Below are 25,568 nucleotides of genomic sequence, written 5' to 3'. Positions count from 1 at the left end.
ATTATTAATTTTTTATTAAAAAATAATTGATCACCTAAGTGAATTTATCTCTTTTAAAATATCTTAAGCTTAACTAAAAATTATTAAAGAATAGATTTTAATTTACTAATCAGAATATAATTCAAAATTTTGATTACATATGAAAAAGATTGTAACACTCCCACATATCCGTCCCAAAGACAATACCATTTTATTTTAAATTATCCTAAGGGTCTTTGATTTTAATAGTCTTTTATTAAGTTTTAATGTTTAAATATTAAAAATAATTTTAAAGATTTTTTTATCAATCTGACAGAATTTTTAAAAATATTTTTTTACTTTAAGAGCATTTAAGAATCCTCTTGATTTTTTGAAGAAACTACGTATACAGAAAAACTTAATTATTTATTTTTTATTTAATTTCACTTTGTTGAAAATATATGTAATCCTTTTACCATTTGAGCCAAAATTAGCAATATTTTTTTTAAATAATCATCCATTTACGATTACTAAAAATTTCATCTTCAAAATTTATATTTTATTTTACAAGTTTTATTTTTAAAATTTTTACCATTTGAGTTAAATTTAGAATATAAACTCTTATTAGTCATCGTTTGATTCCTATTATTGAAAAAGAAAATAACATGACAAATATTTTTTAAGTCTCCTATAAATTCTTTTACTATTTGAGTTAAATTTAGAAAAAAATATTTACGTAGAAATCTTATAGAAATTCAGCTATTTATGATTTTCTTAAAATTTTATCCTTGGATAATCATCATACATTTTCACACCAAATATTTTTAAGTTTTATTTTTAATTTTTTTAAAAGTTTAATTTTTTAATTTTTAATTTATATATTTTAATTTATTTAATTTAAAAAAAATACAATTACTTTTGTTTTTTTTTTCGAAATTTTATCTAAACCATTTAACTGTTTGAGTTAAATTTAAAAAAAATTCTTTATTAAGAGATTTCTTTCTCCTTATAACAGTGATTGGATCATCCAATATGTGGTGGCACAAAGACAAAAAAAAAAAAAAAAAGCAAAACAAAAATAAAAACAAGAACAAAATTGCCAGATAGAATAATATGCATGTTTAGAACTATTTCTCTTTTATTATTAATTTGTTTCCCTTGTCTTTGCATGCATGCATGGCTTTCCACTTCTAGAAATTATATTGGGAAACCCAATTCTGCAAATGAGAAACAGCCACGTTTCTAAATTTTATGGGGACACGCAAAAGGGTTTTGTTTGCGTTAGCTTCGGTTGGCACGAGCCTGGGGCTTTCGATTTTTCATCGTGGTCCACAGCCGCTCTAGCCCACTATCCTTTCGGCTAGTGAGCCACCTTTCCATGCTTTAATCGTTTGTTCGGGAAAAGATTTAAGATGAAGTTATTTTTGTGAATTTTTTATTAAATAATAAAATAAAATTTTAAATTACTAAATTAAAAAATTTATCACGTAAATTAAATATGTAAATTTTTTTAAAAAAAGTAATATATTTTTTAAATAATTATTTTTATATCAAAATTTTTATCATTAAATAAATAATCAAATTTCAATCACAAATGAACTTTTAATTAAAATTTTTATTAAAAACCTAAGAATATTCATCTATATATTCTCCAATTAACCTGTCTTTGTTTTGACGGTAAGAACAGCAGTGCTTATGAGTTTGCCTTTTTCTAATCATGGGAATGAACCAACAGCACTGACCACTTGGGAAATTGGTGGCCAGCCTATAGCATAATCTTGGTATATTACTAAGTCTAGCTATTCCAAGTTTTTTTTTTTTTTTTTTTTTTTTTGTGGGTTACATATGTCAACTTTAGGTTATTCAATTAACAGTAGTTTTTCCATCTTGTTATTTTGGTGATAAGCTTAATCAAGTGGAATCTTGTTTGTCTAACAATTTCTTTCTTGCATGTTACATACTTATATATGCTAAATAAGTGGCCATTATTATCAAAGTTATTAGAGGTTTATCCGCCAGTCTGTTTCCTATAATAAGATACCCTTATTCTAATTGGTTATTATAAGATATACCTTCATTAGATTTTATGCATGATTAATGGGCATTGACTACCTTTCATAAAAAATCTAATATTAAGTCTATATGGAAGTGCATTCTTAAAATAAGAGAGAATTAAATTTAAATAAAATTAAAAATATCTTTGAATGAAAAATTTAGAACAAATATCTTTGAAGACACTCCTTTACTTTCAAGGCTAAGTAGTGTGAATGAACTCCAATTTTCATTTTATTCAGAAATGATGGAAAGCTTTGTTCCCTAATTTTGCATGTCTTTTTTTATCTCTTGAACGAAAACAAATCCAAAAGTCGAAAAAAAAAAAAAATCAAATCCAATAGTTTGAAGAGCACTGAATGACGAACTTTATACCACCAAGGTTGCTTTCATGGGTTTGTTTAGCAATTTTGAAGGCGTAATATGCACGAGAGAAAAGCCTTATCATTCGTTTGACAAGAATCTTTTTTCGTTGCACTTCCTTTAATCACATCACATTCACTGATTCACATTGTTTTTTTAAATTATGCTGTTTGTGATTTAACACAAATAGAAAAACAAAATCATTAATACTTCCTTCGGAGACAAGTTATTTGTTTAAGTCTTATCATATTAAGTATTAACTTTTTTCAGGGACAAATGATACTAATCCAAATGTTAACCAATTGATGCATTTCTATCCATTTGTTTTTTTGTTAATTTATGTTTGATATGACGACACTGTCTTTAATTTAATGGGATTCTCATGCCCCACATATTTTACTTACAAAATAGTAAGATTGGTTCCATATAATATATATATATATATATATATAATTCCATATTTCCAATGATCCCTAAAGCATGCATGGCCTGAATGAGAACGTTATCCAAAACGAAAATGGCATGTGACGATCAAAATGTAGTATTTTTTGTTTGTGCCATAAATATTGTGGCTTGTATATATGTATATCTATCATGGAATCCTACACATGGAACATTGAAGCAATGCAAGGGACAGTGAACCACAAGACATGGCATGAGTTTTGGGGAAGGAAGGAAAGTGGATGGAGGTGATGAGGAGGTAGTGGGGGCCGAGCATGGAGGCGTTGCGGTTGGATCTTGTCCACCCGCCGACCCATCATTCGTACACATGTCGGGATTCGTTACAAGACACCACTAGGGCATTTATTGTGCTGGGGTATTGGCTTGCACCATAACTGGAATTTGATGCGATTAATGGATCATTTTATGTCCAATTGATGTGTGATATAATTTGATTAACTTTTAGATATGATTACGTTTTAAAAGTTTTAAAAGTGATGATATGAACTAATTAATTAACATTGGCACATATGTTCTCACGTGTTTGAATAATCGATAAATTTTCTTTTATGTTTACTTGGAAGTATCTAAAATGGATAATTAGTTTCTTACAAAATGTAGATCAAGGTCACGACATAAGTGATTTTAAATTTAAATTTTACCAATAACTTAATGTTATTAACTGAAGTTAATTTTTAACATCCAAGATTTAACATCTCTTATTTACCTCTCTTAATTTTGTTCTGATACTTATTAAAAGATGAATTTTGAGAGTGAATTTAATTTTTTTTTTGTTATATAAATTGTTAGAATAAATTCATCTATTATTCATATGATTTTTTTCCCGTTGTGATTAGCCTTCTCTGTGAGAAAAAAAAAATTTTTTTCACTCGAGATTCAAGACCTGTCACATTCATACCTAGATAGCATGCAGATTGGGTCAACCAGAACAATGCCCTAATACTAGCCCACGTGAAATTTGGGCCCATTGAACAGAGTACAGAGTGGTGGCCTTCTTTTATAATGGTTTTTTTTTTTGTTAAAATATTAAAAACGCCTTTGAATAATTTTATTTTTTTAAATAAGTTTTTATATATTTATTATATTTAAATAAGTTTTTATCTTTTGATTTGTATTTAAATAAGTTATTATATTCAAACGAAAGATTGCTTTTTGTTAAGGGTTTATATAGATATAGATTAAAAGTTAAAGAATTATTTAAATACAATTTAAAATTTTAAGAATTTATTTAAGTATAAATTACAACATCAAATTTGTAAAAAAGAACAAATTCTTCCTGGCAATTAGGAGTATTTTATTTAATTGAAATAAAAATATGAGGGCTAATCATTTTATATGAAAGATTTGTTTGTTACTTTTGGCTTTCTTTTTATTATAAAAAAAAAAAAATTCCAACCTCTCTCTTTGAATATGGAACATATGCATCTCTTATTGATTTAAATGCTAGAAACTTTTTTTTATCAAAATTTGAGGAACAACAGGCTTATTGGTAAACCACGTACATGCCTCTGTCAGAATTGAGGTTAGCAAGTACAAAAATTTTTACACCATAAGGGGAAATTAGAGTTCTTACTTGTTCAGATTAATGAAACATGGTCATGGCTCATGCATGAAGCCATGAACAACAATGTTATCATATCAACTTCCAATTAATTCGGTAGCAGTAACTTTAAAGTCTATGGCTGATCGGACACGACTTGTTGTTAGAGAAATATTAATGTTTCATTGAAGAATGCGATGACTGCAATTCATGACATTTGCCGTGGTGGTTGAATATAAATAACAAATATTGGTCCTAGGTACTTTGTAAAAGCTTTAATGGAGACTGAATGGTGGTCCATTTTCGTTGATAATGTAGGCTTTTGCCAATGGTTTGGAGCGTCGAGAACGCCATAATAGAATTATTATGGTACTTTCTATTTTCAAAAGTGTGTTTTTTACATATCCTATTTATTTCCAATTCAAGGAAGTAGGGGTGGATGCAACGGTACAAGTTGCAATTTGCACTTAGACACTATTGTTGTGCTTTCGGTTAATATTCATGTACTTTGGTAATGTCCAATTCCCCATTTCATTATTGAAATTAATGAAGCTTGCTTCGAGATCTACAGTTTAGTGTAATATCTAATCTCAATTCATATATACCAAAAAAAATAATTTTCCTTTTTCTTTTTTTGTTTATTTTGAGGAAGAAAGGATAGATATATTGAAACCTTGTTGATTGAGAGACGAAAAGGCATATATGCACTAACCATTAAATGAATATATATATATATATATATATTTATAACAATAAAATAGATATATAGATTGCTAATTTATGTAAGTGGTCCTCCATTTTTCATAAACTAAGAGAGGGTAATTTGCTTACGTAGCACAACTATGAAAAGATTAATATAATAGGTACATAATGAAAAGATTTTATGAGTAAAATTAACCACATTTTCATCTCAAGTTGAAACCTTATAACACATGTACGAAATAAACAAAAGATAAATGTGTAAGAAATAAGTACCTTCTCTTATTATCCGTAAAATTTTCAAAAAGTTACAGGAAAAACAAAATTCTAATGTGAAGAATGGTCAAAAAACAAAAACAAAACATATATATGACAAGTTAAGTGACGGGTTGAAAGTCATGTAAGCGTGAGTTCGATCCCGCTATCTCCTTTCTTCCCTTGTAAGGGTACTAGCCCTCCTTTTCAACAATATATATATATATATATATATAGAAGATCCACATGGGAATTTATTAGTGATTAATTGGAAATTTGGAAATCAAACAGGGACTAATTAATTAGAGTACCACAAATATAGATCTGCAAGTTTTATTTACTTATTTATTTGTTTTCCTTCACGTGGATTTGTGCGGTTGGCACAAATGTTAAGGTTCTAAATTGGTAACGGCATTAAGCTTTACTCAAAAGACAAATAACGATGGATCATCCTAGTTTTAACCAACAACTCAAACTCCCAACAAAAATGGGTTTCAATCCTTTTCAATTGACCCCATCCCTCAAGTAAAACTTCCAGCTTTACTCTTGATTGTTGAGTACACAAATTAAAGTAGAAATAAATGGAATTCTTAAAGGAGGAGCAGCCAAAGAAAATGCGTAGGGAGACAACCATGAGCCCCATAAAGAGCTGTCGGCACCAACCATTCAACAGTCACGATCTATACAGATTAAAAAAAATAAGAAAAAAGCTACCACTAATAATGTTTATTGGATTTATTTATTTGATTTGTATATAAACTTGTAAGTAATAGAGAGAGAAAGTCAAAGTCCCAATAAGGGTTATCGAGTGGCCATTGCAACACCGACGCCTCTCCCCAAGCCCCCAGCCCAGCCCCATTCGTTTCATTTAATGCCGTAAACCTAAAGTCTTTGAGTTTTTTATTCGATGCCAGAGACAGGAAGTAGGGTTTTTGAGTTTTCTTCAGCTTCCAAAACATTGGAAATTAATTCCCCTCTCTTTCTCCGTCTAATTTTGCGTGTGTTGACTTTTTTTTTTATTGATTTTGAACAGCTCGCATTGCCTTCCCTTTTCTCCTCTCCACTTATTATAAAAGAGTCTATCCTCTGCCCCACCAGCCCAATTTGGCAAGTGTTAAGACTTCAGGCAGATTTGGGGTAACGTTTCATTCAATTCATTCCATTAACAGTTCTTTCCTTTTTTTCCCCCTTATGTGGCATCATATCTTCCATTAAAGCTAGTTTTTGTTTGTTTTAGCGTATAGTACTTTCCTTTTCCTTTTCATTTTAAGAATCCAGGCTTTGTTTGCCCGGGTTTGATAGATTTAGTAGCTCTCAGAAAAATGGATGAAATTGAGATTTCTCGCCATTTTCTTTGTCCAATTTCTCTTCAACTTATGAGAGATCCTGTTACGATCTCAGCTGGAATAACGTATGATCGAGATAGTATAGAGAAATGGTTATTTTCATGCAAGAAGAAGGCGTGCCCGGTTACAAAACAAGTGTTGCACGATCCAGATCTAACCCCAAATCACACTCTTCGTCGATTGATCCAGGCATGGTGCACTCTCAATGCTTCCCGTGGAATCGAAAGAATCCCAACACCAAAGCCGCCAATCGACAAAACCCAGATCGCCAAGCTCCTTAAAGATGCGAAAAAATCCCCTGAGATGCAACTCAAATGCCTTAAAAGGCTCAGATCAATCACGCTTGAAGGTGAGAGAAACAGAAGCTGCCTGGAAGCCGCGGATGCAGTTGAATTCCTGATATCAATCATCAAGAGTTATGATTCTACGTTACTTGAAGCGGAGGGCAAAGAAGGGTCAGAATTTATAAAAGCTAGCGATGAAGCATTGAGTATTCTTTATCATATCAAGGTCTCCGAAAGCTTTCTAAGGAGCATTATTAGCAATGATAAGGAATTTTTAGAGTCTGTAGTGCGAGTCCTGAAAAATGGCAACTACCAATCTCGAGCATACGCCATGATGCTATTGAAGGATATTTTTGAAGTGGCAGATCCAATCCAATTGATCAGCGTTACACCTGAATTCTTTGCCGAAGTAGTACGTACTTTGCGTGATCAGATCTCGCAGCAAGCCTCCAAGACAGCATTGAAACTCTTTGTGGAGCTTTGTCCCTGGGGAAGAAACAGGATCAAGACTGTAGAAGGTGGTGCAGTGTTTGTGTTGATCGATCTTCTTCTCGAAACCTCCGAAAAGAGGGCTTCAGAACTTGCTTTGATTGTGTTATATCAGCTTTGTGGTTGTGCCGAAGGGAGAGCAGAGTTTTTGAAGCACGGAGCAGGGCTAGCTATTGTCTCGAAGAAAATATTCAGGGTTTCCCATGTGGCAAGCGACAGGGCAGTGAGGATTATATCCTCAATCTGCAGGTTTTCAGCAACATCTAGGGTTCTTCAGGAAATGCTGCAATTTGGTGTGGTGGCTAAGCTATGTTTGGTGCTTCAAGTTGATAGCAGTTACAAGACCAAGGAGAAAGCAAGGGAGATCCTGAAATTGCACTCTAGGGTTTGGAGGAACCCTTCTTGTATTCCTTCTAATTTGTTATCTTCTCATCCATCTTCTTGAGATTGGTGCTCCTTTTTTCTCTTTGGTGTAGATAGATTGAAACAGGCATGGGGGCGAAATCAAAGCAGATCTCCATGCAACTAAATTTGAATTATACAAATATAATAGGCATGAAATATTGTCTATAAAGAGACACTTTCCATGAGAATTTTGTTAACTATTCTTTGGAAATTACGGTTCTATATTGTACTATATGTGCTGCAAATGCCTTATCACTGCAGGTTTGTTCTTTATCTAAAATTTTTTTACCTTGGAGACTTTAATCCTTTTCTTTATAAACATAAGTGAACTTTTTTTGTCTAATGTATTGCAATTGGATTCCAACTTAACATCAATACTATTGAACTAACAATTATGAATCATAAACATAGATAATGGAGTCCAAACACAGTTTACATCTTGTTCTATTGCCTTTGGGTTAATTGTTTATGCACTATATGAATTTTAATTAGTTAATTTCTTAAATGAATATATTTGGATTTGGTTCAATTAAGTCAATATCGCCTATAATTTGTTTTCTTTTGAATGTGAAGATCTCAATATGAGTACTTCTATCTAGGTTACAAGATTCTATGAATTATAGCCATGTACAATAAAATGTATTAACTTTTTTTATGTACAAAAAAAACGTAAACTTTTCAGAAGTTTTATTATATTTACAGTCACCTGTTCCATTTGTGTCAATCTTTAAATATTTTTAAAAGCTTTCATATTGCGTAAAGAGACCATTTTTGCATCTTCCATGTGACACATTTGAAGCTCAAATTGGTCTATGTCAACCTTGATAAAGAGATGAAAAACGAGAAAAAATTAAGTAAAGAAAAGGTAACGAGTTGGTATTAGACGTCCACAAATATATATATATATATATATGTATGTATGTATTGCTAAAATAAAATGGATTCAAACAAGACTCAATCATTTAGATCCAAAGAGATATATAGATATAACACTCATAGTTTTACTATGACAAGAAAAGAAAAAGGAAAAATTGATTTCTTACCCTATTTGACCTGGTGGTGTTTAACAATCAAAAGAAATTCAACACTTCAGATCGAATGCTCTCCAGTCTCCAGAGACCTGGGATGCATGGCTGAACTGAACAATTTTGGTTTGTCCTGGTTAATGCTTTAAACCAAGTCTGACCGATCAAGTTCATGGCTGCATTGACTTTTGAAAACAATTCGGGTTGGATTAAATCGGATAACATAAATTATCAAGTTTGGACCTTTTCATATTTCATGTCAATCGAATTTAGTTGATATTGTTAACTTTTTTTTTTTGAGAAACTATATCATCGACTATTGGCTTTAGGTCGGCAATGGAGTTGGCCTTGGGTTTGGGTTTGTAAATAATCCATTCTAGGCCCAAATTCAGCCCAAAACAAAACCCACTTTTTTTTTACCGAATCAGCCTTTTGGTTTTAGGGTTTAAAAAATCCCGCAAAGCAAAACAGGGAATTTTTAATTTTCTCTTCAACCAAAACCCTCGCCTGTCTTTCTCTCAGTAGAGCAAAGCAGGAAGAAGTAAAAAAAAATGGGGAAAATAACGTACAAGAGGCTGAGGGGAAGCCTAAACATGAGGCAAAGGCTGCTCTTAGCCACTCTGAAATCAACTCCGATTCTCATAGAAGACATCCACGCCGACGACACCTTACCGGGTCTCCGACCACACGAGATTTCCCTCCTCCGTCTCTTTGAAAAGCTCACCGATGACTGCCACATTGAAATCAACGAAACTGGTAACACTTTTTTTTTCTGGGCTTTTACCTTTTGAACTGAAAATAATTAACAAAAAGGGTTGTATATAAGGTTAGCAATAACTTTTTGACAGGTACCAAATTGAAGTACAAGCCTGGGATTATAGTGGGAGGGAGTAATCTGGTGCATGATTGCGGTGTTAGTAGAGCAATTGGGTATTTTTTGGAGCCTTTGATTTTGCTTGGATTGTTTGCTAGGAAGCCCCTCTATATAATCCTAAAAGGTACGCTCTTTTAGTTTGAATTTCGAACTTTTGCCTTTTCTTTTTTTTTTTTTTTGGGGGGGGGGGGGGAGGTTCTTTGTTTTTCGGTTAAAAAAAATTTTGTATTACATACTCGATAGAATGTCACATTTTTTTTTTTTTTGCGGCATTATTGTGCATTGTATAATGATTTATAGTTAGGAGTTTGAGTTAATGGCAGTATGTGAAAATTATTGCTTTCGTGGGTTCTGTAGATATGTATGTGTGTCTCGAAGTGTGAAAACGAGTGTCATAGGTGGAACTGACAGAATAGAGGAGTTGATGCATAGGATATGACTACTTTTAATAACTTCTCTAGACATATGGTAAGAAAATAAAGAACCCTTATATTATTCAATGATGCAATACATGTGAATTTGTATTGAATTATCCTCTCTTAAACTTGGCAGTGCTTTTCATGTAATGTCAGTGCATATTATTTTCTTATTGTAATACAAATGTAAAGAGGTTCTCATTCCTTATTTTGCTATTTTCAGGGATTACTAATGATGCTAAGGACCCCTCTGTTGATACATTCCGTTCCACCACCTTTCCCATGTTGAAGCGTTTTGGGGTTCCTTCAGAAGGATTGAAGTTGGAAATAAAGAGTCGCGGAGTTTCACCTCATGGTGGTGGTGAAGTTCATTTGACAGTTCCTACTGTTCAGCAACTAACAGTGAGGTTTTTTTTTTTTTTTTAATCTTATTAACTTCAACTTTTTTGTTTATGGTATTTCTTATACTCTCTGCTACAGGCAACCATTTGGATTGATGAAGGAATGGTTAAGAGAATTAGAGGGGAAGCTTTCACTACTAGAGTGAGTGTTCAGCTTGGAAATGAGATGATATATGCTGCTCGTGGAATTTTTAATCGTTTGCTTCCAGATGTTTATATCGCTAGTGATTATAGAAAACGCTCAGAGGCTGGAAAGTATGGTTACCGTTTTTTTTTTTTTTTCAAAATTTCTTTTTTGAACATAATTAGAAATTTTCAAATTTTTTTTCTTAATGCAGCTCACCTGGATATGGAATTTCACTAATTGCCGAAACTACTTCTGGTTGCTGCATCTCTGCTGATTCTACAGTTTCTTATCCACGAGGGGAAAAAGAAGATGATATTGAAGGTGAGGACAAGAAAGAGCTGATTCCTGCAGCTGATTTTGGTGAGCAAATTGCTTCTGTTCTTCTCGAAGAAATTGAGAAAGGTGGAGTGGTGGATTCAACTCACCAGGTTTGTATTTCAAAGTACTTTATTCCATTGACCTGACATTGAATTAAATGGTTTAATTTTAAATTAACTGCTTATATTGCTTATAATTTTGTATATATAAACTGTGACCTATGATAATTTTGAAATAAAATGTGAAATTTGTTTAGAATATTGTGCTCATTAAAACTCTTAATTTTCTATGGGGGCAAAATAGGAGGCTTCCTTTTTAAGTTCAGGAGTAATGAAGATCATTATTTGCTTTAATTCCATGAAATACCTTTGTGTTTCTTGTGCTTTTGAAAGTTTTCTCCCTCTACTAATTTGCTGATTTTGATGGAGCTTTAGTCCTTTAGGTTGCTTGTTTTGCATATCATTCCTTTATTTTTCCTTCTATTCTTTTACCCACTAGAAAAGGAAAAACATTTTAAGTGGCCAACAACATGGAAAGGGACTCCTATTTGAATCTTTATAACAATATGCCCATGCACTCCTACTAAATCCTATAATTTGCGTTCTGGCTGTTCTGTTTTTACCGATCCTTGTTTTCTTTTTTTCTTCCTTTTTTTTTTCTCCTTTTAGGAATTGGAAATGTTTCAAGTGTCCAAGGAAATAAAATTGTGAGCTTATGTGTGAATCTTTTAAGCCATAATAATGAAAATTTTTAGTAGTACCTTAAATTTTTTTGTAGACATGACAGACTTATTATACAAAAAGACTAAATTTTTACACGGGGCTAGACACCTAGGCTTTACCATGAGTTATTTTATCAAAGCCGTCATGAAGCTTAAATTTCATTTATTAAGGAATTTATCAAAACTTTTATTTATAATAATTCTTTCTTATCTTCCAAGCAAGGATGAAAGTTCATAAGCTGCATGTTGTAATGCATTGTATTGGGACACAGTTGTAAATGGCTAATGTGCATGCTCCCATGGTTTATTAGTGTCCTTGTTACTGAAATGATAAGAGGGTATACTATTTCAATGCATTCTTTTGACTTTTGATTATTCCTCATTTTCTTTCCCCGCTTGCATTCTGCTACTTAGCAGCCATATCTCGAATGTTTGGTTTGTAGGGTTTGTTATTTCTTCTCTGTGCGCTTTGTCCAAAAGATGTCTCAAAGGTTCGTGTGGGAAAGCTCTCGCCTTATGGAATAGAAACACTCAGACAAATCAAAGATTTTCTAGATGTTCAGTTTGTGATTAAGCCAGATCCATCCACGGGGACGGTAATCCTTAAATGTTGGGGTTCTGGGATGAAGAACCTGTCCAGAAAGACGTCGTGATAACATGGTGTAGCAATGGAGATTTTAGATGTAATTGGCTACATTTCCTGTAAAAGTTCTCGCAGAGGGCTATGAATACCCTAGTGGCAGGGAATGTGATTTTCTAGCTATATATCCGTGACCTATCAGATGGTAAAAGAAAGTTTTTGTTTTTGAAAATTCAATTACCCGACATTTTATGATACTAAATCCAGTTATTTTATGAACGTTTGTTTTGTATCAGAGATATGCAGCGATGCTGGTTGATTTTCATTATTGAGCCACTTTTTGTAACACAATATGTCCTCGTACAATGTCTTTAAATAAATAAATTATTATCTTATGTCATAGAATATTAATTTGGATGAAATACACGACTGGTTAAATTTTTTAAAATCATGGGTTTAATAAATTTAATTCTATAATGTTTTTATATGTATAAGTTAAGCATATAAGATTTGAAAGATGGAAAATAGATTAAGGATTTATAAAAAAAAAAATACATGCCTTAAGCAAAACTAATTTTCATTTTCTCTAAACCATATTTTGTATTTATATAACACCTTGAAAGTTTAATAAAATTATTATACTAAACATTGAAAAAATTATGTAAACCTTTTTCTTTTAAATGGAAAAGCCTTAAAATGTTCTTTTTGTTTAGTAAATATGCATTTGTCATTTGTACTAAACATTATATTTTATAAATTAAAAAAAAATACATGTCAATTTAAAAATACTCTACAAACAAAATATATGTACGTTAATTTTTTTTTTTTTCATATTCCAATTTAAAACTTGTCAGGAATTTAATTAGATGAGAGTTGTGCATCAAATTATGTTAATGTATTCACTCAAAAAATGAAAAAATAAATATAAAACAAATTAACAATAGTAATGTAAGAGTAAATTTGTTTATTACTTACCTTGAAGCTGTTGGAGGACTTCTACGTTTGACCTGAAAGCGTTATATTTAGCTTTTCCCAGGTCAAGAACCCTTTGGAAAAGTTCTCATTTGTCACACGCAACATAGTATGAGCATAGCCATTGCAATTTGCAACCACCTGATTCTTCAACATTTGTTACTCTCCTTTCTCTTTGCAAGGTATAATTCTCTTTCTCTTTGACTTCTAAAGAACAAGGATTTCATAAGTGGGATAATGGATTTGGATCAAGTGATGGTGGCCTTCGTTGGGTGGCAGCAATCATTTTTTAGTGTGAAAACTTGTTGTTGCTGGTGCTTGCTTATTAACTGATGCATGATACTTGGTCTTTCGTCATTTTTGTGATTTGTTATGATGTGGTTGTTGATATATTGCTGTTGTGTGAACTCCCAATATGTTTGATATTTGACCTGATTGAAGTTTCAAGCTCGAATAGATGGTTTCTTATTGTTGGTAGACTCTTTATGGGTTTTGTGAATTATTAGGTTGTGTTATGTATTCGGGATGGATGATCTTGGTTATTTATCCTTCATCAATTAAAATTCTTCTTGCTTTAAAAAAATATTCCTCTTCCTCTCTCGCCAGGTATAAAAATTCTCAAGTTTTTCATATAAATTTTATGTTGGGCAGATTCAGTTTCCCCTCTTGTTCATTGAGGACTTTTCTTTCAGAGCTTCTAAACAAAAGTTACTAGAACGAGAAATCCGCAGTGAAGACCTTGAGGCTTGGACAAAAATGGCTTCAGTCAGTTTAGATCTTTTTGTTGGCAAACTCATCTCAGCTCTAGAAAATGAAGCTTCTTCCTTAACTGGGGTTTCTAATGAAATCGAAGATATGAAGCATCTATTAAATAACATCAGATCTTTTCTCGTGGATGCTGATAAAGTGGGGGAAAGTAGTGAAAGACAAAAGGCTTGGGTTGCAAGTGTGCGGGACATAGCATACCCAGTAGAAAACATCATCGACGAATTCATGTATAACTTGAACAGGCAAAGACAATGGAGCGTCATCCATCGAACACTTCGTTTTCCAAAGGATTTGTTGGTGAGGCATAAAGTAGCAGCCAAGTTGCAAGATATCAAGAAAAGGATGAATAAAATTACTGAGAGAGCCCATCAATTTGGAGTTCAACAACTAGAAGAAAGGGGCTCTTGCTATGATCCTAATTGGAAGAACAGATTGAGCGAGTCATCACTTTTCTTTAAAGATGATGATCTTGTGGGAATCAGAGAGGCACAACATGAGTTATTGGGATGGCTAATGGATGAAAAACCCCGACGGACTGTCATTTCAGTGGTTGGGATGGGCGGTTCAGGAAAGACTACTCTTGTTGCCAACACCTTCAACAAACAAAGAGTTAAGCAACATTTTGATTTCTGTACTTGGATCACTGTCTCAAAACAATATGTGATTGAAGAGTTGTTTAGGTCCATGGTAAAAGAAGTCTACAAACAAACAAATGAAGAAGTTTCGATTATGGTAGACACCATGAGCTACAAAGTATTGGTGGAGACACTTGTGCAGTACCTGCAGCCAAGAAGGTATCTTATTGTTTTAGACGATGTGTGGAGCATTAGATTCTGGCAGGAGATTAATATTGCACTTCCAGAAGGTATGTGTGGAAGCAGGGTCATGGTTACGACTCGAAGAGAAGATGCAGTCCCTTTCCAATCTGGGTTTGTAAGCTACGTCCACCAAATTCGGCCCTTGAAAATGATTGAGGCTTGGAACCTTTTTTGTAAAAAAGCTTTTCCAAATGAACGTGGAGGGTGTCCATCAGATCTTGATTCTTTGGCAAGAAAGCTAGTTGAAAAATGTGAAGGCCTGCCATTAGCTATTGTGGCTCTAGGTGGTTTGATGTCTTCCAAGAAGTCAATAGCAGAATGGAGAGGAGTTTATGATAACTTGAATTGGGAGCTAAGCAACAACGCTGCACTTGAGTTAGTGAAAGCTATCTCACTGCTTAGTTACCATGATCTATCTTTCCGCCTCAAGCAGTGCTTCCTGTACTGCTGTATGTTTCCAGAAGATTATGCAATTTCTCGAAAAAGACTTATTAGACTCTGGATGGCAGAAGGCTTTTTAGAACAAGTTAAAGATGTACCACCAGAAGCTGTTGCTGAGAGCTACCTAACGGAACTCATTAGCCGAAGTTTGCTTCAAGTCGTGTGGAGGAATTATTTTGGAAGGCCCAAGGCATTTAAAATGCATGATCTCATACGAGAGTTTGCTCTTATAATATCAAAAGAAGAAAAACTTGTTGCTGTATCTGATGGGAAAACAGGAGTAGAAGAAAATGGAATTCATCGCTACTCAATTGAAGTAAAGGATAAAGAAATGAAGCCAGGAAATGGTACATCACAACTTCGTTCCTTAATTATTTTTGTTGTTGATGAAATATTGAAATCTTCATTCAATAAATTGCCATCTGGTTTTAAGTTGTTAAAAGTACTGGATTTAGAAAATGCTCCAATCATTGAACTGCCAAGTGATTTTGGACATTTATTCAATTTGAGATATCTGAACTTGACAAGAACTAAAGTGAAGGTGCTTCCAAAATCCATAGGTAAACTTTTTAACTTGCAGACATTACACTTGAAGGATGCCAAAATTAAGAAGCTTCCAAATGAAATTGTGAAGCTGCAAAATTTGCGGCATCTAAGGGCTTCCTATTTGATGGATCAAAATGATAGCCTTGAGAGTACTCAGGTTGAGAGTATTCAGGGCATATTTGTACCACCAAACATTTTTATGTTAAAGAGTTTGCAAGTTTTATCCTATGTCACAGTAATGGGCGGCTTAAATGGACTTGAAGAAATGACACAATTAACAAGGCTTGGCCTTGATGGATTAACAGAAGCTCATGAACAAGACTTGTGCTCCGCCATTGCCGGGATGGAACGCCTTCACCACTTATCATTGACTTCAGGACCTCAGGCTTCACTAAAGGTGGATGCTCTTTTATCAGCTCCTCCTTACCTTGAGAAGCTTCTTCTAATTGGGAAATTGGAAAAGGTGCCACATTGGTTTGACACCTTACTCAACCTCAAATACTTGAATCTACAGAATTCTCAACTGAGGGAAGATGCACTTTCTCACATCCAAGTATTGCCTAATTTGTTGCATCTCGATCTTTTAAATGCATTTCAAGGAGAGTGCTTGTGCTTTGTTGAAGGATTCCAAAAGCTTAAGATCTTAACAATAGTGGGCTGCCCTCAGTTGAAAGAGATTGTGATAGAGAAAGGCATGGTGCCTGGTCTTCAAGGACTAAAAATCTTGGAATGCAAACAGTTTAGGAGATTGCCACTTGGTTGGGAACATCTATCACATTTGAAAGAGGTGGCCTTGTATGACATTTCGGAAGAGCTGGTAGAGGCTTTATGCAGAAATGGAAATGGAGACCTCCCAACAATGCCATACATCTTTCTCGCTAGAACTGATGGTGATGACAATGATGAAGCCAAACCTAAGTGGGTGCTTAAAATCCTTAATTAGTGATGTTTCATCTTTCTACAAACCCAGATGGGAGTGCTTCCCACTTGTAAGTACACAATGCTTTCTCCTTTTCTTAATTTATATGCCTTTCCTTTTTTTACCTTATTCAAACTATTAAATTGGGGTGGTTTGGTTGTAAGAGGCTATGTTTTGCATGTATTTGTTCATAATGAAGGTGACACTTGATGTCTACTAAAAGACACCGAAATAATGAACTGGTTTCTTCTTGTTGATATCTCAAATAGATTTAGATTTATATTTTTGTTTACTAAAAGTTTCTTTTTTCTCATTTTATTTCTAGCCTTCCCTTGAAATTTTGCACAAAATCAAACACGGTAGTGTCCCTAATAGATATTAAAGAGTTGGGTTTCTTTTTCAAGAATATTTTTAATTTTTGATTGTCAATGTACAAAAACCTATAGTTGTGTTAGAATAATTTGCTATTCAAGATGGTTTGGAAGTGTATGAAAAGATCATAGGAAAAACAGGGCAGCAAGCAAAGTCAGGATTAGCTTGAGTTATTTTAGATGTTAATTGAATGAGTTGGTAGTCTATTGGATTTTGTATTCTTAGGTGTATCTATTAACTTGAGAATGAGCCAGCAATTATCTCATGTATTTTGTTTTTTTGAAATGAATTATTTTTCCTGCACCCCAACAAGTTGGCCCTTATAATAAGTTAGAAGTAGATCATCTTAAGTCCAACACACTAGTTAACAATTATTAATGCATAAAACCCTAACAAACTTGCACCTTAAATGATTGTGTTGGATTATCAAAAAAAAAATTTCCATAATTCTAGCCATGTACTTAAAAAGTTTCAAATTCAATGGTTCCTTAGTATTAATAAACAAGTTAATTAAGTTTAAATCCCCTGCCATGACTCAATATTGAAATAGTGAAATGTGTTTTGTCCTTCACCGCAATCATATGAAACTATATATAGGGGTTACTCTTTCTTCCTTCACCTAACCCTTCATCTGATTACCAATTTTTATCTTGTTTTCATTTTCACGTATTCATTTTCTTCCTTCTTTCCCCGTTTTTCCCACTTTGCAGGTTACTCAGCAAAGCAGAAGAAATTCGTGGCCAGTTTGGTTCCAAGGAAATTCTACTACCTGGAATGATAGTATTCTCTATGGTGCTTTTCGTTTGATATTAGCTTTATATATTTGTTCAAAGAATTGCCAGATGTCATTGATGTGATGATAATCAGGCATTTGTAATGATTATGAAGTCTTCAATGTTGTAAATCCAGACAATTCCTACCTCTAAATTCCCTTTGGTTAAAAGAAAAAATAGACAATGATGTTAATAACCAGCATGTTTGGACTTATGATTCATGGTATTTGGTGTGCCTGTAACTGTTATGTTATGGTGTGAATGTTGAAGAAACTTTTCAACTGTTTAAGGTATTCAATATTCAGGCAATCCGTTTGTGATCCGTCGAAGCTTTATTTTATAGCGATGAAATTTATCTAAAATAAAATATAACATCAATTCAAGCTTGAAGGAATTTCAAGAAAGTAATTGATTGAATAACATGGGCCTGATCAGCAAAAGCACATTTTCTGTTTGTACTACATTTCCTCTGAATTTTCTGAAACAATAATAGACTTTCAACATGGACAATTGAGCAAAACCATTTTGGCTACCCAGGGATGACCAGATCTTTGAACTCCTCATTCCCAGGGTTGTACAAAACCAAAGCTCCATTTATGTACTGCAGCAAAATCTTTCCATTCTTCAGAGCACAGGCAGCTTGAGCAGCTACAGCTCCTTTACTTTGTTTTGACTTCTTACATGGCCTCGAGTACGGTGGCAGTTTGATTCAGACTAATTGGCAGATATGCTTCGATGACATAACCTTTGATCCATGACTCCTTCACATTATATTCTAATTCATAATCCATATCTCAGTACTTCCGTCTGAAACGCAAACAGCCGCAAAAAGGCACTATCCTAGAAGAACCAGGTGATAGTTGCAAATATCTAGACTAACACCAGCAGGAAGTGGGATCTCTCTAAATGTCTCCATTGCTATGTCAAATGAGATTATCTATAGACAAGGACCAGGAACACAAGTTGTGGGGAGTAGTAACCCTGTGGAGAGCCCTATTTAGCAATGCTTCGGAGGGATTTTGATCAAGTGACAAAGGAAGCCTTCCCAAGCTTCTCCATTTGTCTGTACAAAGGCCGAAAACCTGGAAATCTGATTTCATTAACCAGCATCCACGATCAGTGTTAACAAAGCATAATAACCGTACGACTTTGTATTCCTTTGTTGTGGGATGGTAACCATATCCAACAGCTACCTCTCGTCCAGGATACTCGTTTGCCTTGGGCAATTCTACAAAATTTCGAGTGAAAGGATTGCATACAATCATAGGGTTGAAATAAATTGCATCGGCTATGCATACGAGGCCATTTCATGAACCAACCACCTGGTATTCAAGAATAAAAGATTTTAGCTTCGAGTCAATTCAGGTCAGGTCCATCTCCAGAGTCAAGGAAATACAACTTGTTCTGCTTTAGACAAACACTGTGAAATATGATGCCTGGATTCCTATTGTTTGCACGAGCAGCATACATGCCAAGGAGGGATTGGTCCCCAGTTAAAGCATACCAAGCTTTGCAAACAGACTTGATCTGGCTAATAGAAGTGATAGAAAGTCTTGGAAGTTTATCCAGGGCTATGTCTCAGGGGAGATTCTCTATCATATTCACTCCCAAGTTTCCCTTTGAAATCACTACTAGAACTCAAATGGCACTGTCGGAGATCAGATGACGGTGCATTTTGCATAGTGGAAGAAAACTCCAGATTGCTCCTCACTCAAAAACAATGGATCCAGCTCAGATATTCAGCACATAGGGACGACCTTGATGAGTAAGGTTGACTGTTATAACAACTGAGAGCCAAAAGTACTAAGAGTTTTGTAATAAACTATTTTATAGGTAATTACAAACAGTTGAATCGTAAACAATATATCTGTCCTTCAACCTGCAGGAAGCGGAAATGACGGAGAGAGAAACAGGGTATTTCAGCGTAAAGAAAGGAAGAAAAGACAAACGAAAGTCTTTGTACATTCAGTGATTCACAAATTCAGCTTGTCCATGGAAGAGTTACACGAATCTCTGGCTATGTTTTACAGAACCTGTTTGAGAATTGAGAAACAAGTCGTATGAACTCTGTTTTTTTCTTTTCCTTTGCTTGGTTAACGCAGTTTGGATTAACATGAGCAGAAATAAACAAAAAAAAAAAAAAGCAGTTGCTTCAATCATCACCCCAGGCATCATCTCTCAATTTTTGCCTTGTAAGTATGCGATTCCTCCTAGCTTCTTCCTGGTTTCTCAATTCTCTAGACCCAAAGGTCGAGGATGGCAATTTCAATCCCATTCCCTGAGCAATCAGCCTCTGGGCAGTTCTCGCTGATGTCTGCGGTCTTTGGCGAGGTGGTTCCAGGTCTGAAAATTAACAGCAGCATACATTTCAGCACCATCAAAATTTTAATCTAACCACATATTCGCTTCCTTCATTAGCTATACCCTAAAACTTTAAATTATAAAAGACTGGCCCAACAATGGAATAGCAATTTTGTTTTCTTTTCTTGAGGCTTGTTACTTGAAAAGTGGATAACAGCAATATTTTGAATAGGAAAGTTGCATGACTGCAACATGGATAGCTCAGCGTGGTAAATCCATAATATTCAGCAAAAGCAAATGAATTGTGAATGCATAAAGAAAACCTGAGAAACATATATATAACATAAATAAATAAATTAACAAACAAAAAACTAATGAACCACTCAGCCTCACTGAATAAAGAAATAGGTATGGTGCTTTTATAAAATTGGAATACAGCTGTTATTAAATTCCAAGTAAACAAAATAACCTATTTAAATTACCTCTTGCTGAAATTGAGCTCAAAAGCATATCATTCTCATCAAGTACACGTACAGTAAATGGACAACGAACATGATTGCAAGCTTCAAGAGCTGCCTTCAAAAATTGAGATCATTAGTGAAATAAAATTATTAGTGCAGAACTTTGCAAGCTGATTGAAGCACTTCAAAAATGTTTTACCCTTTTTTTTAAGGACAATGCTAGATTCTCAAAATGGTTCGAATAGAAACAACAAATAAATGCCATTGAAGTTTATTTTCATCACAAGTCCTGCCATTATCTCTATTCAGACCATTCGGGCCCTTAACTTTTTGGACAAAAAAGCATTGTCCTTTTTCTAATATAATAATTGAATTCCATCAGTCCCAAAGAGAGCCCAACAAGATCGCCAAAAATGTAAATCAGTGAGGCTGACAAGAAGCAGCAACAAAACAAGGCAACGAACAACACTAAAGCAGCAAAGAAACCACTAAGAAGCAATATTGAGTCACAATGCCTTTCCAACATAGGATTATCAGCAACTTTAGACAGAAAACAACCCATAGCCTTGACATCAGAAGCAAGTTTTGAAAGAAGCAGGCATCACAAGACAGATTTGGCCAACAAAAAGTTTGAGTTCGAATCTCAAAATGGCTTTAAGATGGAAGCAGTTAAAAAATTGGCTAAAGAACTTATCTTTCATCTAAATAACGTTAAGAGCTCGAAAAGGAATTGACACACAATTAAATTTGAAAAATATAGACAGCTACCCAAGAAAGATGAACCTTATTAAAGATGTTGAATGCAAGCAATTATTAGCACATGGCTATAGCAAAAAAAAAACACCATTATCACCACTTGATTTACCATCTAACTTTGAAAGCAGTGCAGCATCAACACTGACAGATTTCTGATTAAACTATATAAAGATAAAGGCTTCAATCCATGTGCACCAGAAATAACGTAAGAACCATATACTAGAGTACAATTACTGCCAAAGCCCAGCCAGATCTTCAACATTGATATATTTCTCCAATTGCAATAATTTCTTTTAAGTCTTCATGATTCACAGATCATTGGTAGTACTATTACCCACTTTCAGTTCCTAAATGAAATGAGGTGCTAGGATAGGTAATTGGAATACAAGTATAGATACGACCACAGCCTCCAGTGTTTTGGCAAGCAAATGCAGACATATCTCTTATCAGTCCAAGACCCTTCCCACTGGCTCCTAACATTTAGAATATTATTAGATCATTAATGAAAGCCTACTATGAGAGAATTAAAAAGGCATCTCAGATACATCATCAGCATTAACTTTCTTGATTTTACCATGCCAAAAGCTGGCCACTTCCTCAGCAACAAATTAAACATCATTCTGAAGGTAATTTGAAAAAGCATCCTGGACAAGACATAAAACCTAGTATGGATAACATCAAAAACTCTCTTCCAAATCATCTAAAACAGGATAAATTCCTCATTACAGTACTGAAGCACTTTGAGCAGCACCAAAGCACCGATTGAGTAGCTATTCTAAAAATAATCACCAACTGAGAAGCTGAAAACCTAGGTCACTAAGCACTTCAAGCTAATAACTTGAAAGGTACAAATTTGAACAATGCACATCAAAGAGCTACAACCGTGATGATACTGATTCCATTTTGTCAAACTCATGGAAAGATTAAAAAATAATAATCCACTACCTCAAACTAAATATAGAGATCTATTTCACACATAACTAAACTATTTAACAGAAGCATCAATAAACGAAGCTAGTAATTGTTACCAATAGATGGTGTTCGAAATACTGCAAGGGCTGTCGTATCATTGACCCAGCGAATAACAACTCCACGGTCTCTGAAGTCCTCAAAAAGCTTCTCCAGGTCTGTTGTCCTAGTACTTGGCGAAAAGTCAGCCAAAACAAGAACATGATGTGTGCCATATTTAGCTGCATTGAAAAGAATTTGCATCCCTAAAAGATTAGCAAGACCTAGAATGACGTTACAAAAAATGATAATGTGAGTATTGACTATTAAACTAAAATCTGCCTTCCAATTTGATCAATCAAGGTTTCAGAGGTTTAACGTTAATATATTCAAATCCATGAAAGAACTTGTTTCTGGCTCCTTGTGACTTTAATTTATCTCACTGAGAGAAAAAATTGGCCAACTACTGCAATAAAAGTTAGATAACACAAAGTTATTAAGTACCTTGTACAGCACATTTCACACTCAAATTGTTAAATGGATATATTTCACGAGTTTAACCCACCAAGGGGAAAAAGAGAAAAAACCATAAATAACTCAAAATCATCAGGAAGACATGAGAAGCCAAAAATAAGTCACCATTCACAAGACAGCATTAAATATTTTAGTCTGAATAGCATTCTACATCCCATTAGATCAAGGTCTGGGAACAAGCAAGTAAACACACGTTTAGGTTTCATTTAAGAAAAGACTGAGCTATCTATCTTCTACATTTAGAGGTAAAAAACTTGGACTACCATAAAAGGAACAAATGTGCACATATAGAGCATTTGAGAGAACAAAACCTAGAATCTAGAGACATGTAGGCTTACATTCCAATGTCTTTGTTTCGGAGTTTATGCACACATCCTCATTTTCTGTATCCTTGGAGGCAGCCACGTCAAAGAGTTGATCACTATACAATTCACCTTTTGTATAAGAAAATGTTCCCCTTCCCCGTCTCTTAGGGCCTTCAACTTTGCTATCCTCCAATGAAAGATTTGATACTCCAGGCAAGCATTCAGAGGAGAGTAATACATTTGGTTCGCGATCTGCAATCGCTTCCCAATCTGCACAAACCATCCAAATTGCAATTTCATAACAGGTTGTTCATAAACAAATATGCAGACATAACAGAGAACCAAAAAATCAAGATCATTAAGAAGGAAAAAATGCTACGGAAACAAAACATACCATCATCTGAAGATGATTTGGGTGGCGAACCATCATCACCTGATATTGGTAATTTTTCAAGATTGCCTTTTGCAACAAAAAGAACTATAATTCACTTCCACATAATTCTTAGATATAAATGCAATAAAAACCTCTAAAACGCAAACACATTAGTTATTCCCATAATTAATCTACTAAGCTATAGAAGCAAACTTTTTAGCATATTAAAGCACCAAAACACTATAACTTCTTTGGGAAACCAAAAACAAGTAGCAAAAGCAACAATCAAACGTAGGTTAAGCTAAAGAGTTAGTATATTGAGTTGCACCATGAGTCAAAGGCTTGCCCTTTCTAGCGAAAGAAACATCAGGCGTTGATAAAGTATCCTCCTTTAAATCATTCTTAGCAAGCCCTGCATTGCTGAAACTAAAAAGGAAAAAAAAAGGCAGGAAATTTATACTAGAAGTTATTTCCATTGACAAGAAAAATTGAAAAAGAAAAAAGAAACAGAAAACCTGGAAGAGTGGGCGCGTTGTTTAAGGAAAGAAGCGCGTGACATAAGTTCGTCGGACTTGAGGGAGAAGCCAACGGAGGAATAGAGAGAGGCTAACTCAGAGAGAACAGAGGTTAATCGGAGGTCGTCGGAAGACGAAGACGAAGAAGATGACGTCGTCTGGAAATTGGAAAGGAGGTTTTCAAGGAAGGAGATAGCGCCTTGCGTGTCTCCGGCAGAGACCAGATCCTCTACTTCCTCACTCCAATTGGCTTCTGCTCCTTTCTCCATTTTCTTCTTTCCTTTTTTTTTTTTGGCTCTCTTTCCTTCACAGTTCGCACAACAAATCCAGGGCTTTTTTATTTTTATTTTTTCTTAGGCTTTCACATTTTGAAGCGCAGCCCATACAATTGAGATTTGTAAAACACTACAAAACCCAAAGTCTTTGTTGCAGAAGGACCCATCTTTTTTTGGATCAAAAAAAAAAAAAAACCGAAGAAAGGGGCCCATCTTTTATCATTTTTGTTTAACAACTAAAAATTAATTATAATTAATGAGTTTATGATCAAAATATTTGTAAAGCACGTATTTCAAATGAAAATGAAACTAATAATAACATTTAAATGAAAAAAAAATTATTATTCAAACTTCGAAGTTTGGTGTGTCCTAACTAGAAAAATTATATTCAAAGGATCAAAATATATTTAATTTTGCGGAGTACATAATAAGAGATAATCATCTCTAGTCTCACGTAAACTCCATCTCTTATGGCTGTTTTAGAATTGGAACGTGAAACTTAATTATAGTGTTAAATTGTTCTGAAATGTCTGTAGACCAAACAGACCAAGTTTTCATTTTTTATTAACTTCAAAAATATAAAAATGGGTTTGAATTAAAGGTGTAATCAATCAAATTTAAATCGATACAGTATTAAATTTAAATTAGAGTTCGACTCCAAATTCAAGACTTGTAACTCAGTTCAAACTTGATTGAATTTTATTTTTTTAGCTCAAATTCAATTTGAGATAAAAATCGATCTACTCGAGCTCATTCGATTAAGCTCGATTAACATGTAAAAATAAATTTGATTTTTATATTTGAAAAAAATTTGATTATTTGTACTCAAATTTAAACTCGAGTTTGATATATTTTATTAATTAAAATAATTAAAATATATTAAAATATAAAAGCTCGATTAAACTCACGAATTACTTGAATCGAATATAAGAATACTCGAATTTAACCCGATCAATAAGTTAAACTATTCGAACTCGAATTCGATTTAATAATAACTAAACCGAATTCAAATTTTATTCAAATTAAATCTCAATAACTTGTAAATACTAATGTAATATTTATACCTCTAGTTTGAATCTCTCTTTTTTCATATTAAAAAAATAAAAAAAAAAGAAAAAAATTTCGATAATTAAGTAATTTGTTAATAAAATATTAAACTTTTAATTTCAACAAATG

At 33.7% G+C, this 25,568-nt stretch overlaps 4 protein-coding genes and 1 pseudogene across 12 annotated transcripts; 3 read left to right on the top strand and 2 right to left on the bottom strand.

Annotated features, from left to right (window-relative positions):
• Window positions 1-6,455: 6,455 nt before the first annotated feature.
• On the top strand, window positions 6,456-8,145 carry LOC111285970 (E3 ubiquitin-protein ligase PUB23 pseudogene; annotated as a pseudogene).
• Window positions 8,146-9,333: 1,188 nt separating this feature from the next.
• LOC111286179 (RNA cyclase family protein) lies at window positions 9,334-12,720 on the top strand. Its single transcript, XM_022876007.2, has 6 exons — window positions 9,334-9,634; window positions 9,727-9,876; window positions 10,392-10,570; window positions 10,649-10,824; window positions 10,908-11,124; window positions 12,179-12,720. The coding sequence occupies exons 1-6, from the start codon at window positions 9,430-9,432 to the stop codon at window positions 12,386-12,388; spliced, it is 1,137 nt and encodes a 378-aa protein (XP_022731742.2). The 5' UTR covers window positions 9,334-9,429; the 3' UTR covers window positions 12,389-12,720.
• Window positions 12,721-13,365: 645 nt separating this feature from the next.
• Window positions 13,366-18,145, top strand: LOC111286050 (disease resistance protein RPM1-like). 4 transcript variants are annotated; one of them, XM_022875811.2, is made up of 3 exons: window positions 13,366-13,469; window positions 13,980-16,849; window positions 17,862-18,145. In XM_022875811.2, exons 1-2 carry the CDS (start codon window positions 13,399-13,401, stop codon window positions 16,801-16,803), a joined length of 2,895 nt encoding a protein of 964 aa, XP_022731546.2. In that variant the 5' UTR covers window positions 13,366-13,398; the 3' UTR covers window positions 16,804-16,849; window positions 17,862-18,145. The 4 variants fall into 4 exon arrangements, with proteins under 4 accessions (XP_022731546.2, XP_022731547.2, XP_022731548.2 ...); XM_022875812.2 differs by having other exon boundaries at window positions 13,939-16,849; XM_022875813.2 differs by lacking the exon at window positions 13,366-13,469 and adding an exon at window positions 13,503-13,601 and having other exon boundaries at window positions 13,939-16,849.
• Window positions 18,146-18,759: 614 nt separating this feature from the next.
• On the bottom strand, window positions 18,760-19,394 carry LOC149518383 (F-box protein At3g07870-like). Its single transcript, XM_089761553.1, has 3 exons — window positions 19,346-19,394; window positions 18,905-19,152; window positions 18,760-18,861 (listed from the first exon to the last, which is right to left on the bottom strand). The coding sequence occupies exons 1-3, from the start codon at window positions 19,392-19,394 to the stop codon at window positions 18,760-18,762; spliced, it is 399 nt and encodes a 132-aa protein (XP_089617679.1).
• Window positions 19,395-19,862: 468 nt separating this feature from the next.
• On the bottom strand, window positions 19,863-24,427 carry LOC111286052 (coiled-coil protein). 6 transcript variants are annotated; one of them, XM_022875818.2, is made up of 7 exons: window positions 24,118-24,427; window positions 23,931-24,028; window positions 23,624-23,707; window positions 23,263-23,499; window positions 22,471-22,632; window positions 20,708-20,797; window positions 19,863-20,267 (listed from the first exon to the last, which is right to left on the bottom strand). In XM_022875818.2, exons 1-7 carry the CDS (start codon window positions 24,384-24,386, stop codon window positions 20,077-20,079), a joined length of 1,131 nt encoding a protein of 376 aa, XP_022731553.2. In that variant the 5' UTR covers window positions 24,387-24,427; the 3' UTR covers window positions 19,863-20,076. The 6 variants fall into 6 exon arrangements, with proteins under 6 accessions (XP_022731553.2, XP_022731555.2, XP_022731556.2 ...); XM_022875820.2 differs by having other exon boundaries at window positions 23,624-23,689; XM_022875821.2 differs by having other exon boundaries at window positions 23,624-23,689; window positions 23,949-24,028.
• Between the last annotated feature and the right edge of the window lie 1,141 nt (window positions 24,428-25,568).

This window comes from Durio zibethinus, chromosome 6 (genome assembly GCF_047325235.1).
Source record: "Durio zibethinus cultivar Kanyao isolate XHJ-2024 chromosome 6, ASM4732523v1, whole genome shotgun sequence".
Classification (NCBI taxonomy): domain Eukaryota; kingdom Viridiplantae; phylum Streptophyta; class Magnoliopsida; order Malvales; family Malvaceae; genus Durio; species Durio zibethinus.
The sequence above is the reverse complement of the archived record's forward strand: the minus strand, read 5'-3'. Positions and strand labels throughout refer to the sequence as shown.